A 16,073-nucleotide genomic window follows, 5' to 3' on the forward strand; every position below is an offset into this window, starting at 1 on the left:
CAAGCTCATACAGACTGATCCAAAGCGACTTGGATGTGTGATAGTCGCAAAAGGTGGCTCTACAAAGTATTGACTTTAGGGGGGGTGAATAGTTATGCACATTGACTTTTTCTGTTATTTTGTCCTATTTGTTTGCTTCACAATAAAAAAAAACATCTTCAAAGTCGTGGGCATGATCTGTAAATTAAATGATGCAAATCGCCAAACAATCCATGTTAATTCCAGGTTGTAAGGCAACAAAACACAAAACATGCCGGGGGGGGGGGGGAATACTTTTGCAAGGCACTGTACATTTTAATTAGACGCATACATAAACTGTATGTGTAGCCAAGTTTTTTTTTCTTTTACGCTTTGGATAGAGTAGGGAAAGATTAAAAAAACTTTTTATTCAAATATATAACAGAAAACAGCAAAAAACATTTTCCATCATAAAGAATACGTACCTGACTGCCTCATGCTAGAGCCATTCAGCTTGGCATCCTTGATAACCAGGTGCTTGATCCACAATGTTGGTGCAGTGATATCTACAAGGCAAGAATATAAATGATATATATTATACATATCACATTTTATTTCACTATCTATAACCAAAACATCACCACATACTCACACTTCAATTTATTATTATAACATCATAAACAAACCTACGTTTAATAATTTCTAATATGTGTTATTCAGCCATGCCAAAGGAATCATTCCTACACTATAAAAGTGTAATGATTTAACTAAATAAATATTTAGTTAGACCTCATTGAGAATACTGTGTCCTGTCCTGGAGACCCAATTACATAAAGATATTGATAGGGTAGAACAAGTCAAGAGGAACTTTTTATGTATAGCCTTGGGCAAAGAAGGGAAATGGGAGGCATGATTGAAACTGTTAAACTCATGTGAAGTCTTTTTTTATTTGTTTACTATCTGTGTCAACGGGGACAATTTTTCTTTAACTCTTGTGCCGTTGTCACAAAAGAGAGTATGGTCCCTTTCACATGGACAATGGTACCGACTCGTAATCCATGGTGGATCCATTTGTCAGCTGCAGCTGGCCTCTGGTTAGTATGTCCCCCACACCTACTTGAAGAGAGACATTACACTGAAATTCTTTTTTACTGCACTGCAACCACATCCATTAGAAGCAGTTGAAGCATTGCCCTATTCACTTTTACAGGGCGTGTTAGCAGGAGGCATTTCCTGCTGAACACATCATACCCTACTTTTTTTTTCTGCATCACGACAATGAAGATGGGCCATCTAGCAGGCATTGCCAGGTTTTGCCAAACGTCTGAGGAACATTAAAAACAGGCCTTAGCTGCCTGGTTTTGTCGCACCAACTTGTCCATATGAAAGGGGCCCAAGAGAAAATCTCTCTTAGACAAGTAGCTTCATCAACATTAGAGGAGTCTCCTTCACCTTTTCACAAGACTGTACATTTTTGGAATTCTTAAGAATTTTTTCTCAAAAACAATAGTCACCTGCACAAAAAAAGAGAATAAATCTAACCAATGGGGACTCAGACAGCAATAAAATCATGACAGAGGTTCTTATCATTCTCTAGTCCCACAAAGGGTTTGGCCAGAGATACAGTTTAACATATGTTTGTATTGCCCGGGTTACCAATCCCCTACTTCCCAACTTTACTATGACGATAACCAGGGGCAACTTTTAGCACAAAGTATGTAGGCAAAGGACATGCCACTTAGTTAGAAAATCCACAAAGAATGAATACACAACAATGATTGCTTAAATCCACAAATTGTTTTTTTACAACTTATTATTATTTAATACAGGGTGAAGAGTGTAGTGTATAACAGATTTGGTAGATTAAATAGTTCATTTGTTATAAAAGTCCATACAATAGACTTCAAAAAAGAAAACTAAGGAAGAAAGAGGGACAAAAAGATTTGGTTCCACAGTCCCTGCAAATGAAATAGAGCTATGTTTGTTCCCATACATGCATCCAAAAAAGCCATTAAAAGTATTTTACCCACAAATCTTCTAGTAAAACTGGAAGTTCATTTGTTTGTGACTTATCTAAATGCTAATTAAATCCAGATATTACATTGTAAACGTGGCAGTGGCATCATCAGAGTGCTGCACATAATTTGTGCAGAAAGTAGAGTTGTGGGAGGGACCCATCAGGCCCACCAAATACAAGTTGCTTGCAGAAAAGTACAGGGGGTGGGCCAGACACAAGGCTAGTCACCTTTGCACGAAGGTAAAGGGCAGCAGTGACCAGTCTTTATTGCAGAAAGCCCCTGAACAGAGACAAAGTTTCATGCTGAATTGCTGCACAGATCTGAAAAAAATACACAAAGCCCACCAAGATTCAATTCACATGCCACTTGTATTTAGATAATGTTAGCTTATCCTGGAGTTCAGCTTTAACAAAGAATGCCCATGATTTGATTACACACCAATATTTATTACATGTCAATATGTCATACAAACTAACATTTTTTTTAGTCCAAAATCAAATGAACAACCCTAATGATAAAATACTACATAGATTCTCTGGTGTACTGTGGGCTATCTAAAGAAAAATCACAGTGGTAGTTATCTCTTTTAGTTAAGATGTCTCTTATTAAACTTCAGACAGAGATGCACTTGTGTGAGTAAATTTCACCTTGAGTCATTGAGCTCTGTAAACAACAGACTTTATTCAGCAGGAGGTAAAGAGAATCTAGAAAATGTGTGTAAGGGAGAGAAAAAGCTCCTGACTAAGCCTGCATTCACACTACAGCACTTTGAAAATAAAAAAGACAAAGAATCTAAACTATTTTTGGGCGACATGCGCCCTGCGATGCGGGTTGCCACGATTGCAGCACGTTTTATTGTGCAACAATCCCGGCAGACCCGCACCGCGATTTGAAGTGTCATTCAAATGAATGGCATCTCGAATGCAAGTCCAGTGTTTTGTCATTCACACCTCTGTGATGTCAAATCGCAGGCAGATCCGTGGCAAATCTGCCCGCGATTCAAGACACTGTAGTGAGAAAGCAGCCTGAGGCTGGGTTTACATACGCATCGGCCCGTGGTTCACAGCATGGGAATCAGGTCCGAGTTTGCCTGAATTTGCACCTGAATCGGAACCAAAGACGCACAGGATCCTTTTTAAATGCGGACCGCAGCCGCCCAGGAGCTGTGTGAACCGGCTCCACTGAGAACCAGTCACACTCTCCTGTCATGCTAATTAGATGCGGCGCAACCCACATCCAATTCACATATTTGTGTACCCAGCCTAAAAGTCAGAATGCAGTCTTAGTAATGCAATCATTCATGTTTACCTGACTAAAGAAAAATATTTTTTTAAATTATATATTTTAGTCCTGGCCATAAAAATGGAAGGACATAAAACCCACCCCTGTAATTTCAAGATATTAACTGCAGGTGATCCCTGAAATTGATAGGTGACCATAAAATACAATGTTCCTGCAAGTGAATAAATATATTATGGTCCGAGAGCTGACCATTACAAACACATGAAGGTCACAATGTTATTTACAAAGGAATTACAGGAGATGAATATCCTTTTTTATCACTACAGGATTTGGTCGGACAAATGGGGGATTGCAGCTATCTTGTAAACACCCTCTAAGCCAATACAAATTTCTCATTATAGCTAAAAGAATAGCAACAAAATGTGCTCAGCAGACAGAGCCTAAAAGCCCCTCAATCAGACAAGATGCACACCATTAGCTCTATTCTGCCATGCCGCACAACTGTGTGAGTGTATTGTGCATTGTATGTGTCAGCCCATGACCTGAACTGGAGGGAGGCGATTTCCTGAGCAGCAGATTGAACCTGCCCATGTGCTGTGAACAGGAAATTGCTGACCCTTGGGTCATTGTCACTTTTGGAAACCATCAAGTGGTGAAAAGAAATCAAACAAGAAACAGGTGTTCATCACAACTTTCTAAATGAAGAGATTAAGGGTAGTTCAGCAGCCCCTTAATCTGGACTGTGAAGTGATTGCCTGTGCCATAGGTGAAATGCAATGACATTTGGGGGGGGGGGGGGGGGCATGTAAAGAGGAGTGCTGACTGTCCAGAATCCAAAAATACAGCTGTGAGCAAATTGTACATAATGTGGCTTTTGCAGCATACTCAATTTGTAAGGATCAGCCTGACAAGTACAGATCAAAGCAGTTATGCGCATATTTACTTCATGGCATCAAATATACAATAAAACATTTTTTTTTAATAATTATCTTATTTATTTGTGTCTTTTGTAACATTTAAAAAACAGAAAATTGCTCCAGGGCTTAGTAAATGAGGTAAACCTTCACTTTACAAAGAATACCCAAGCAAAATAAAAAATTTAGCATTTTTGCTTACACATGATTGGATGATGGAAGTCAGCAGAGCTCTCTCTCAGTTACTATACTTTGAAGCAACTGCATTTGCAAAAGTGCACTGTCTATTTGCCTTTTATAATCAACCCCTTAGTGTCAATTGGATGAATATTGTGCCAATAACAACTATATGTGCATGATTATAATTGCTTTTTATAATAGGAAAGTCCCCTAAAGCATAACGTCAGTCAAGACCTTTTTATATAGAATATGGAAGACTTAGAATATGTTTTTTTAGGTTATTGTCATTGTTCCTTTTGAAAAGATTTTTCCTTCATTTTATTCCTAGTGACACATTGGGAGTTATTTACTAAAGGAAAATCGACTTTGCACTAAAAGTGCACTTGGAAGTAAAGTCGCTGTAGATCCGAGGGGGACATGCAAGGAAAATAAAAAACAACATTTTAGCTTGCACATGATTGGATGATAAAATCAGCAGAGCTTCCCCTCATTTCAGATCTACCCCTAAGATTTAGAGTGACTGCACTTCCAAGTGCACTTGCAGTGCAAAGTGGATTTGCCTTTCATAAATAACTCACATTTTCACAGCAAGATGGCAATAAAAGAGAGGTTCTAATACGCTCCTATTCTATTGAAAACAACATAAAACATTTTAGCTAGAGTTTGGCTTTCATTTTGATTTTCTTTTTGCTATGCATGGATTGTGAAAAATAATCCTAAATGTGAATGATGTGATCAGGCACACTAAAGCCTCGTACACACGATCGGATTGTTGGCCAACTGAGAGTCTGATTTTTGTCCAAAGGGCGTGTGCCAGGAACTTGTCTTGCATATTAACGGTACACAATTGTCGGCCAACAAACACAAACGTAGTGACGTACTACGAGGAATTTCAGCCCTTGAGCGCCACCCTTTGGGCCCCTTCTGCTAATTTTATGTTTGGTGAGCACTGATTCCGAGCATGCGTGTTTGTACTTTTGACTTTTGTGTGACGGATTTGTGTACGATATGAAAATCAGACAACAGACTGTTGTCCACCGAAAATTTACTAGCCTGCCATCTAACATTGGTTGGCTGAATGTTGGACAACAATTGTTCAGAAGGAGCGTACTAATGGTCAGATTTTAGGACAACAGTCTGTCAAAAGACAACCCCCTGCCAACAATCTGATCGTGTGCACGAGGCTTTTGAGATCTCTTTTTAAATTTTTCAGGTAAGATTCACACAACTTTCACCCAGGATTCACACATTTTTTAATCAAATCTTATGAATCTTAGGAATTTTTTTTTTTTTAAAAGACCCCTAAATGCATGCAAAATAAAAGACAGTAGCTTTAGAAATTTCTAGAGCTCATGACATCTTGACTTCTCATTGGCCATACCTATTGTCCCATTATAAAGCCATCATGTTTCTTTTTACAAGTGATCACCCTAAATAGACACTGACTTGAATTCAAATAAAACATATCCCTAGGAATGTAATAACTTCGCACAAACACAAACAGGAACGATTCTTTCTTGCTTTAAAGTGTTACTAGACCCAGGACACTGCATTCACTATATCAGGTCTCCCACAGTACACAGAACATGGAAATGCAACAGTTTTAGTAAATGCCTTTTCTCATAAGCAGTATATAGCAGTCTTGTGACTTCTATCAGTGTCTAGTTAACGCTTCTCGGCCTTTTGGCTAAGATCAAGTGTAGTATCTGTTCTTATCAGTTGCCAGAGGAGGCGCTGTGCTACTCCCAAAGGGGAGGGCTATGCAAATCTGATGGTGTAATTGTACCTGGACGGCCTGTTTCAGTAGGGGCCACATTAAGGCGCTCTTAAGTCTTAGAGGCCATTGATGGTCATATCTGAGCAGGCTTGAAGGGTGCTCCTGGAGAGGATGGGTGCTGCACCGCTCTGGCCGAAGGGTCGGGTCTCTGGCCTTCTGGCCTAGATTGGTGTGGTCCTTGCCCCTGTCAGTTTTTCGGGAAAGAACACTGGCCTCCCTTTCTCATCAGTGGGGCGGTTAGTATTTCCTGATTATAATTAGGTAGGAGCGATGGGAGTGGTGGTTGAGCTCTTGTGTCCAGGGCTCTCCCTAAGCTCTCAGAGATCTAGGCCTTCCTGGTAGGGGTGGGGGCTGTACAGGTCTGGCTGTGGGCCAGGGTTGGAAAGAAGCCAATGGTGTATGTGCCCCTGGAGTGGCAGTCCAGGGGTGCAGCAAAGTCACTGTAAATGAGGGTCACTTTGATTTATGGCACCATGGTCACTGCGCCATGCCACAGCTTTTTCGTTTGTCACATTTTTATGTTTTTGAATGTGTGACTGGTAGGGTGTAGGTCCTCGGGCCTGCCCTGAAGGTCTTGGGAGGTGGTGGACATGGCCTTCTGGCTTGCTTTGCCCTCTCTTATGAGGTCTCCCTGTGGGGGAGCCCTACCAAGTACTTGGGTGGGTCTGTTTCGGCAGACCCTCCAGAGAAAGGGGTCCATCTGGTTCCGGCCAGATGGACCAAGTGTAAAGTATCCCAGTAACCGTCTGGAGCATAACGCCCCGGGGGATCGGGGCAAGGCTCTCTGATTTTAGAGGGCTTGTATACACCTGTTGCACGTTTTTGTGTTTCACTCTTTATGTGTGTGTGTGTACATTTTTTTGGCACCGGGTGAAGTTTTTGAGTGTGTTTCACACGCCATGGGCTTTAAAAAAAAAAAAAATCAGTATCTGGTTAAAGCTTGTAGGGGGAGTTTTCATTCTACTCTGACTTTCCTATGAGGCTGCAGGACCCCTGTCCCTCTTTTTAGACAGTGCTGATCACATGCACCCTCCCAAGAAAAAAAAACTCTCTAGAAATATTGCAATACACACCAAACTGAGCATGTGCAGCTTATCCACCATTGCTTTGTTCTAATTGGAGATGGATTGGGGACAGTGGAAGAAGGGAAGGATCAGAGAAGACAGGATCAAACAACCTTTTTTATACAATGCAGAGGATTAACCCCTTATGTTCCACAGGGAGTATAACAAGCATGCTTTACTGCATATACAGATTGATTTGACTGTTGTGGGTTTAGTAACACTTTAATATTTTTAATCTAGAAGCAAACACACAAAGGGGTCTATTTAAAAAGCAGCAAATGCAGCTTTTACTAAACATTTACTGGTGGCAAATTGATCACTGCCATTTACATCTTATGGACCTGGAAGATTCTCCACCAGAGAATGTTTGATCAAAGTCACATTCACTGCTTTATGAATAGATCCCCTAGGTGTTGACACATTCATTTGTCAAAAGCCACTGTGGTAGGCTAGTGTGCTTTGCTACTGCATAGTGTCACACAACAGCACCAACAGGTGCAAACAGTAGGGGACACACCTCCCTGACTCAAATACCACCAATGCAAAATGGTTGAAATGCAATAGTAGCATTAATCTAATAAAGGCACTACATGGAAATCCCTGTATTATAAAGGTAAGCTCACCTTTATAAAGCAAAAGCACACATAAGAATGAATTTGCTAATTCTGAGCAAAAATGGGGAAGCACGCACGAATGCCCTCATTACATGCAGCTTTTGCTATAGGGGCATGCAGAAGGCAGGAGGAGCCAGGAGTGCCGGCAGGGGACCCAAGAAGAGGAGGATTGGGGCTGCTCTGTGCAAAACCATTGCACAGGGCAGGTAAGTATAACATGTTGAATACTTAAAAAGAAAAAAAAGAAGAACCTTTACAATCACTTTAACAGACCAAGTTGTCCAGCAAAATTTTCAGTTCTTGCTTGTTCACACTATATGGTGACCTGCATTTTCTGCACAGAACAATCCAGGTCACCGCAGTCCGGAGACTTAAATGCAGATTACCTTTGAACAGATTTTTAAAAAATTGCAAACAGTGTCATGTGCTGAAACAGTGCATCGCCCCTCTCTGTCCGGCAAAGCAGACACCAGCCCACACACTAAATTGGATCATTGTAGCATGTGGGATATGTAAACAGGCCCTTACAGGGGTTGGGACTAACCATTTAACACTAAAAGGGATACTTATAATGGTCATCTTTTATTTATAATTTCTTTTCTTTCATTTGAATTTTATATATATTTTTATAGAAATCACAAGAAAAAGTAAACTGTTTCATACCCAAAAATATGTGCAAAAATACGAACAAGTACAGAAGAAGTTCCTCTCCGCAAATTTGTAACATTCAATAATAACATAGGGGTGAAGGACCATTGGTCCCAAGCAATATCATACCAGTATATAATCAAATATCAGAGCCCTGTCTGGAAATGAGATACGCTTTGTTTTGGAAAAAAGCCTTTCAACTAGGGGCCCTTAACCTCCCTAGCGGTATTCCCGAGTGTGGCTCGGGGTGAATTTTCATTATCAAAAGCGGTAACCCCGAGCGGCACTCGAGATTGCATCGCAGGATCCAGGCAAAGTTACTTACCTTGTCCCCAGGATCCTGTGATGTCTCCCCGCTGTGTGTGCGAGCCGTGTCTCCGCTCAAACTATCACAGTGCCGAGCTCCGTTCCCTGTGAGCATTGCGACACGGAGCACGGCGACAAATTCAAAAAGTTAACAACACAATACATACAGTACATTGTAATCTTACAGATTACATTACTGTATCAAATTATTTCACACCCCTTTGGTCCCTAATGCTTTGTCCAGTGCCCTGCATAAAGTTTTATATCATAAATATTTTCTGCCTGGAAACTAAAGATTGTCCATAGCAACCAAAAAGTGTCCCTTTTCATCAAAAGCGGTTTTAGACCAACTAGAAAACAGCGATAGTAAATTAGAATCATTCGCAGAACTGAGCGATAGTGATTCGTGGGGAAATCCGTCATCAAACACTAGAAGTAATGACAGCGACAATTCTGCAACTGAGCAAATTTCAGTGTTTTTTGATTACATTATTGAATCATTTTTATTATTATTATATTATTATTATTTGTTATAATTATTTATAGTTATTTATTATAGTATAATTTTTGATTTTATGTTTCAAATTTTATCATACCCGGGATGTCTACTAGACTCTTGTTTGGACAGATTTAAGTGTGTTATTCCTAAGAATTACAGGCCTACAATATAAAACGCCAAATTTCCATGCAAAACAATGTACCACTTTGAGCATCAAAAATCTGACATACCGCCAGGGAGGTTAAGCTATAGAGAGCAGTGCAGTCATCCATAGGACCAAAAAGATGTACCCCTCCTGCTCAAAGGCATAAAAAGAAAAAGGGCAGTGCTTTAGCGGAGAGAGTCCAGAAAGAGAGATAGGAAAGTGAGAGAAAGAGCAAGAAAAAAAAAGGGGGGAGAACATCTATGTTCTGGAGGTTCACTGTAGGTATGATCACCCATAATGTTAGATTTGAATCCTAGAAAGCATGTAGGTGGTTGTATTAGAGAGAAATAATCTAGCCAGGGCTGCCAAATGCCACGTGTGTCAGTTATTATCGCCTCAGTTTCTCATTTACCAGAATGCCATGCACCCGGCTTTTAACCTCATCGAAGTTGAGAATTGTTGACTTTCACACTTTTATAATTGTCTGCTTTGCGGCGGAAAATATGTGTCACTAGTGTACGCTCTTGTTTGGTAGCACCTTCTATTGATTTGTGTAAGAGTATCTCCCAAGGATCTTTGCGCAGATTTATATGTAACACCGAATTGATCGTGTTATAGACACTAATCCACAGGTGCTTAACCTTAGAGCACGTCCACCATATATGCTTCATGTCTGCTGGGTCTGGGCATCCCCTAAAGCATGTAAAGGGGTAGGAAGAAAGGCATTTCGCAATTCTAGTCAGGGTGAAGTACCAACGAGACAGAACTTTGAAAGAGTTTTCTAAAGTTATAATATTGCGGGAAGAGCGTTAAACCTTCTTTTAACGGTAACTAAATAAAAAGTGTTAAGTGGAGTTATGGTTCATTGACACTATCTGTGTTGTGTTAACCCATGGTAAAACACACGCTTTACTGCAATTGGTAATGGCACAACCTTTACACATTAGTGAGTTACAGTGCTACTCATAGACCTTCCCAACTCTACCCAAAACTAGAAAATAAATTGTTTGAATCGGGCTTTAATATTAAATTAACATAAAACACCAATGTGTCACTCTCTCAAATGCTCAGGCAAATATCAGGCACACCAAATTTTTATTAGAGTAGATATATATAAAGATATATACCATGAAAAGATGAAAAGCCCTCTTACCATCTCCTTCAAAAACAGGCCGGGTCTCCATTGTAGGGGTTGGTTTGGATCCATCATCTGAATTGAGAGTAAGAAAGAAACGAAAGGAGACTACCATTATTGAGGTAAATGCTATCTACTCTACAGAACTTTTGAATTGTTGGGGTTTGCACGTGGCCCGGCCACGTTAACACACACACACAGACACACACATACATATATATAAAAAAACAGGTCTGCACATTTAGAAAAATAATGAAGGAATAGACATTTGTAAGAATCCAAATCTTCACTGTAAAATTGTAACAGAAGTGCAGCTTAAATTCAGCAGAATAGCTGTGTATTCTGTTATTTACTTGTATTCCTTGTTCCTAAAAGCAGAAGTATCAGCTCTTTGCCAGGCTGTGTGTCTTCAGAAAGGCTGTTCTATTTTCTGCCTCTGCTTAGTGTCAGAAACTGGCATTCTCATTGGACTGAGAAAGACTTCCATGCAATCCACTCAACAGCTTCTTTATCTGAGAGTTTTATGGGTATCTCTGATTATAACTGAGGTGAGGCAGACTTATCGGAGACTCTTAGCCTGACACTGAGCTGACAATTCTCTAAGAGGAAGAGAATACATCTAAGTAACAGGATAAAATGCTAGCCCTTAGAGGTAAGTTAGCATTATACATTTGGAAATTTCTCTTACAGATGCCCATTTCTAACAGGTCCTGCACTTTTTTCTTAAAGCCTAACCAAATACGTCCAAACTATTTCATTCATTAACACATAAAGCAGCTGTGCATGTTTGTAGACTTTATGTAGCATTAGCTATATACAGTATACCGCCATCTGTTATGGCAGTGGGGTGGAAATTTCCCATCCCACTCCTGGAGCAAAATGCAGTCAGGCTGAGTGCTGCTTAACCATTTACAGGAGGCTGTGTACTATATAAATGAATACAAGGCTTCCTGTGATTGGCTGAGGTGGAGAGGTGGGTGAATGAATTCAGGATCTCTATCTTAGCCAATTAGAGGAAGCCTTGTGTTCATTCATGAAATACAAAGACTCCTGTGAATGACTAAGCAGCACTCAGCCTGACCCGATTTTGTCCTGAGAGCAGGAGTTCCCATTTCGCTGCCAAAACACAGCACTGTATGCTGTATGTAGCTAACACTACATACAGTTTACATAGCACATGCAGCCGCTAAATGTGTTCGTGTAGGAAATAGTTTGGACCAGTTTCATCAAAACAAACTGTTTAAAATTTACTAAACCTGGAGTTAAACTTGAAATTATGTAAAAGCACTTTGTATTAACTAACAAATTTTTTGTCTTTCAAAAGCTATTCTAAAATATGTATATATATACATATCCATCACACCACAATTAAAGGAGAACTCCAAGTGGGATAATAATTGCAGAAAGCTTAAGTAATATCAGGTTATACATTCTTACTATTTCTTTTTGTCTGAGGTGCAGTATTAGCTGAACTGAATGTCATGAATCCCTTAACATCACCTGAAGGCAAGTGTTTATGATCAAGGTATTTGGGTGGGAGGGTTTTCACTATTAAGTCAAGCTGTATTTTAAGCAACAGCTAGCATGTCACAAGGACTGCACAGAAGCGGGATGTTGGGGTAATTCACCTAAAGGAATAGACACTGTTAACCTAGCAAAGTTATTGTTCACTTTGGAAAGTGTAGGTTCAACTTTGCAAAGTGAAGTTTAATGAATAAGGTAGAAATATTGTCATTTTGAACTCAATTAAGTTCTGCAACAATACTGTTTTATTCATTGACCTCACACACGACTGGGTATCCAAAGTGAATGCAACGTCATCTTATTTACTAACATTCACTTTGCAAAGTGGACATATACTTTATATTTCTTTTCCTAGGTGAAAAGCCTCTATTCTTTAGCAAATGAACTCACTGCTTAAGGCACATTTTTCAGTAAGGGGCTGAAGCACATTTTTGTCTTTCCACAAAGTGCATCCAACGGAGTAGACATAGGAATGCAGCATTTTATACTTTGCATAGTTGTCAGTGATTGCTATAATTTTCCTGGAGTTCTCTTTAAACACAAAAAGTGTAATGGAGTATATATATTTCACCTTCCATGACAAATAGATAAAGCCACCTACCACAGCAATCTGGCATCGAGTGGATGGTACTGCAACTGCACCGTCTTGGTCATCATCAATGAAATCATAAAAAAAGAACTGAAAACTGTCCACTAAGACTGGCTTTAAGGGTTCATGAAGACAAGGATATTTTGGTCATCAGATGTGGGCCTAAAATACGCACCTTCTTCTCATCTGCTATTGATTTTATTTCACACGCATCTGCCTTCCAAAATGCCTGCTGTCCAGAAGGAAAACTATGTAAATTGTCCCTCAATAACTAACTGAGTTATCCTTATCATTTAAAAATTAATGATATATATATCAAATAAGAGATTTGCCAAAAAAAAAGGAGTTATTGATTCAGTGATTGTTTACCTATATTTCTGAAATACTAGTTCCCTGGTCGTCATGCTAATCCATTGAGCTGACTCATAATAAGCATGCAGGTCAGAGGTTTTGACTTTACTCTGATTTTGTGAAACTGCTACTTGTTACGTCAGTGTCCTATCTAAGGCAGATTTTGGAAAATTTTCAAATCTCAACTTATATTTTTTTAGTCAGATTTTTTCAGTTTTCAAGAATGTGTACAGTGTACAGTTCTAAACAACATAAAAAGTTGCTTACAGAAACCTACTTATAGAGGCCAAAATCACAGATGTAGCCATAAAATAGTAAAAAAGAGAGAAGAAAGAAATATTACCACAGAGAGTATATGTTCTTTACCTCGCCACTCAACAATCATGGGCCTTTACCTTTACAGACTAGGGCAGACATCTCCCTCTTATCCAACCCACATCTCAAACCACCTGGACCACATCAGTGCATATTTATTGAAAGACCTACGTTTTTCATAAGATATATGTTTAGCCAATTTCTAATGGAAAAAGGAACTTTGATAACTTATCTCAGTACTAACAGTCTGCTTGCGGCAAACAAAGATCTGAAGATTGCCATGGCAGTACTCCAGGTCAGATTCCCAGCACTGTTTACAGGGTAGAGAGAAGGGACTTATGGGATTTAGTGAATTTATGAAGCAGATAGGATGTAGGGGACAATATTAGGCATTTGGTTGTGAATAATTGGACTAGGCCATCCAGAATTTAAGAGTTGCCAAACATTAAGCTAAGAGACCCAAATTAGGCCTGGATGGCACGACACGTCTGCAGGTACTGGCAGGAGGTCTTACATTGAATTTCCCAGGGGAAACTCTGACTGTAACTGTCAGAGCAAAGTTTTTAAATGATTTCTGGGATACAATTGCTTAACAGTAAGACCAGATATCTTCCATGACTAGAAGCCCCGAAGTTTGAAAACCCTTGTCGAAGGTCATTAGTCCACAGGGGAATGAAACTTGTAAAAACATCTATGTGCAAAATCTGCTTAGTCATATCCCATATCTTACCCATAAGTTGCACTGTGGGATGGAAATCGTGGGGGGGATTTACTAAAAGTGGTGCAGCTGTGCATAGTAGCCAATCAGTGGCTAACTTCAGCTTCTTCAATTAGGCTTTGACAATAAAACTTAGAAAGCAATTGGTTACTATGCACAGCTGCACCAGATTCTGTGTGCACCATTTTTAGTAAATCTCCCCCAGTGGGTCTTAAATAAAGGTCAAGGGAATATAATCAGTTATTTGAACAGATAATAGAAAATTTTATCAAAAGGTGACCATGTATCCTCCATCTCCCACTCACTAAAGTTCAGTGAAAAATGTAGCGCTAAAAATATAAAACAATAAACATTGAACAATATATCAAGTATTGTGTATAAATAATAAAAACTTTGTGATAAAATCAATCTCAAATATAATGAATATAAAACAGAACATGTATATAAGGAGTAGAAACACAGATGAGAAAGTCCCAAAGGTGAAACAATCCTATGGTAAACATATATGGAGTCCACCACGAAAAGTTGTTGCTCAGAAGTGGGGTACAGAGGCCTCAGCAGGCATGTAGAGCATCAGGTATAGTGTGTCCCCCACCCGAGATAAGGAGTATACACTCTTACCAGAAATAGTGGACTTGAATGTCAACGACAACGAGTCAATCAAGCGATCATAGCCCGATCAGCAGGTTTCCAAAACGATCCAGGGAATCCAAAGAGCTCCAAGAACGAATCCAGGGAATCGTGCAGGTAACTGTGAGGCTGAAACTCAGATGTTAAGCAGCCAGACTGGAAAGCCAAAAACTCTCCGAAAGGCTAAATACAAGATCACATTGATGACTCAACAATGTGATCTTGTAATCAGCCCTTCAGATGAGTTTTTGGCTTTCCAGTCTGGCTGCTTAACATCTGAGTTCCAGCCTCACGGTTGCCTGCACGATTTCCTGGATTCGTTCTTGCAGCCCTTTGGATTCCCTGGATCGTTTTGGAAATCTGCTGATCAGGCTATCCTCGCTTGATTGACTCGTTGTCGCTGACATTCGAGTCCACTATTTCCGGTAAGAGTGTATACTCCTTATCTCGGGTGGAGGACACACTATCCCTGATGCTCTACATGCCTGCTGGGGCCTTTGTACCCCACTTCTGAGCAACAACTTTTCGTGGTGGACTCCATATATGTTTACCATAGGATTGTTTCACCTTTGAGACTTTCTCACCTGTGTTTCTACTCATTATATACATGTTCTGTTTTATATTCATTATTTGAGATTGATTTTTATCACACAGTTTTTATTATTTACACACAATACTTGATATATTGTTCAATGTTTATTGTTTTATATTTTTAGCGCTACATTTTTCACTGAACTTTAGTGAGTGGGAGATGGAGGATACATGGTCACCTTTTGATAAAATTTTCTATTATCTGTTCAAATAACTGATTATATTCCCTTGACCTTTATTTAAGACCCATTGGGGGAGATTTACTAAAAATGGTGCACACAGAATCTGGTGCAGCTATGCATAGTAACCAATTGCTTTCTAAGTTTTATTGTCAAAGCCTAATTGAAGAAGCTGAAGTTAGACACTGATTGGCTACTATGCACAGCTGCACCACTTTTAGTAAATCCCCCCCACGATTTCCATCCCACAGTGCAGCTTTATATTTTTAGTGCTACATTTTTTACGGATCTTTTGCATTGAATTTTTGTCACATTCTTATGTAGCAGCTGTTCATTTTTCTTCACTAATTGAGTTAGCGCAGTAATATCCCCTATCCACACTCACTAAAGTGTTGTACCTGAGGGACTAAAAAATACAGCTGAGAATTGAGAACAGACTACCTTAGGCCCCTTTCACACTGCTTGAAAGTCGCATGATTTTGCGGCCACAATTTTTACACAATTTCAGGGAATGCCTGTGTAAACTTGAGGTCTATGGACCTCAACTCGCATCAAAGTCAGACCAGAGTAGTACAGGGACAACTTTGAGGTCGGTGCGACTTGAAGTCACACAGATATGAATGGTTATCATTGGGAATCATGGGGTACCACATGTCATGCGACTCTGATGTCCAAA

At 39.7% G+C, this 16,073-nt stretch overlaps 1 protein-coding gene and 1 pseudogene across 11 annotated transcripts in view; one reads left to right on the forward strand and one right to left on the reverse strand.

Moving 5' to 3' along the window:
* Positions 1–16,073, reverse strand: part of SMOC1 (SPARC related modular calcium binding 1) — a 296,270-nt gene that overhangs the window by 55,616 nt on the left and 224,581 nt on the right. For 5 of the 11 annotated variants that reach the window (XM_073609800.1, XM_073609805.1, XM_073609801.1 and 2 more), the window contains 2 exons: positions 10,519–10,608; positions 444–524 (listed from right to left, as the gene is read on the reverse strand). In XM_073609800.1, the coding sequence (XP_073465901.1) occupies positions 444–524; positions 10,519–10,608 (171 nt within the window). The remainder of the gene's footprint in view (positions 1–443; positions 525–10,518; positions 10,609–16,073) is intronic. The other 6 variants (XM_073609807.1, XM_073609806.1, XM_073609802.1 and 3 more) reach the window with 2 other exon arrangements.
* On the forward strand, positions 5,980–6,131 carry LOC141120742 (U2 spliceosomal RNA; annotated as a pseudogene).

Source organism: Aquarana catesbeiana, linkage group LG13 (assembly GCF_042186555.1).
Source record: "Aquarana catesbeiana isolate 2022-GZ linkage group LG13, ASM4218655v1, whole genome shotgun sequence".
Classification (NCBI taxonomy): domain Eukaryota; kingdom Metazoa; phylum Chordata; class Amphibia; order Anura; family Ranidae; genus Aquarana; species Aquarana catesbeiana.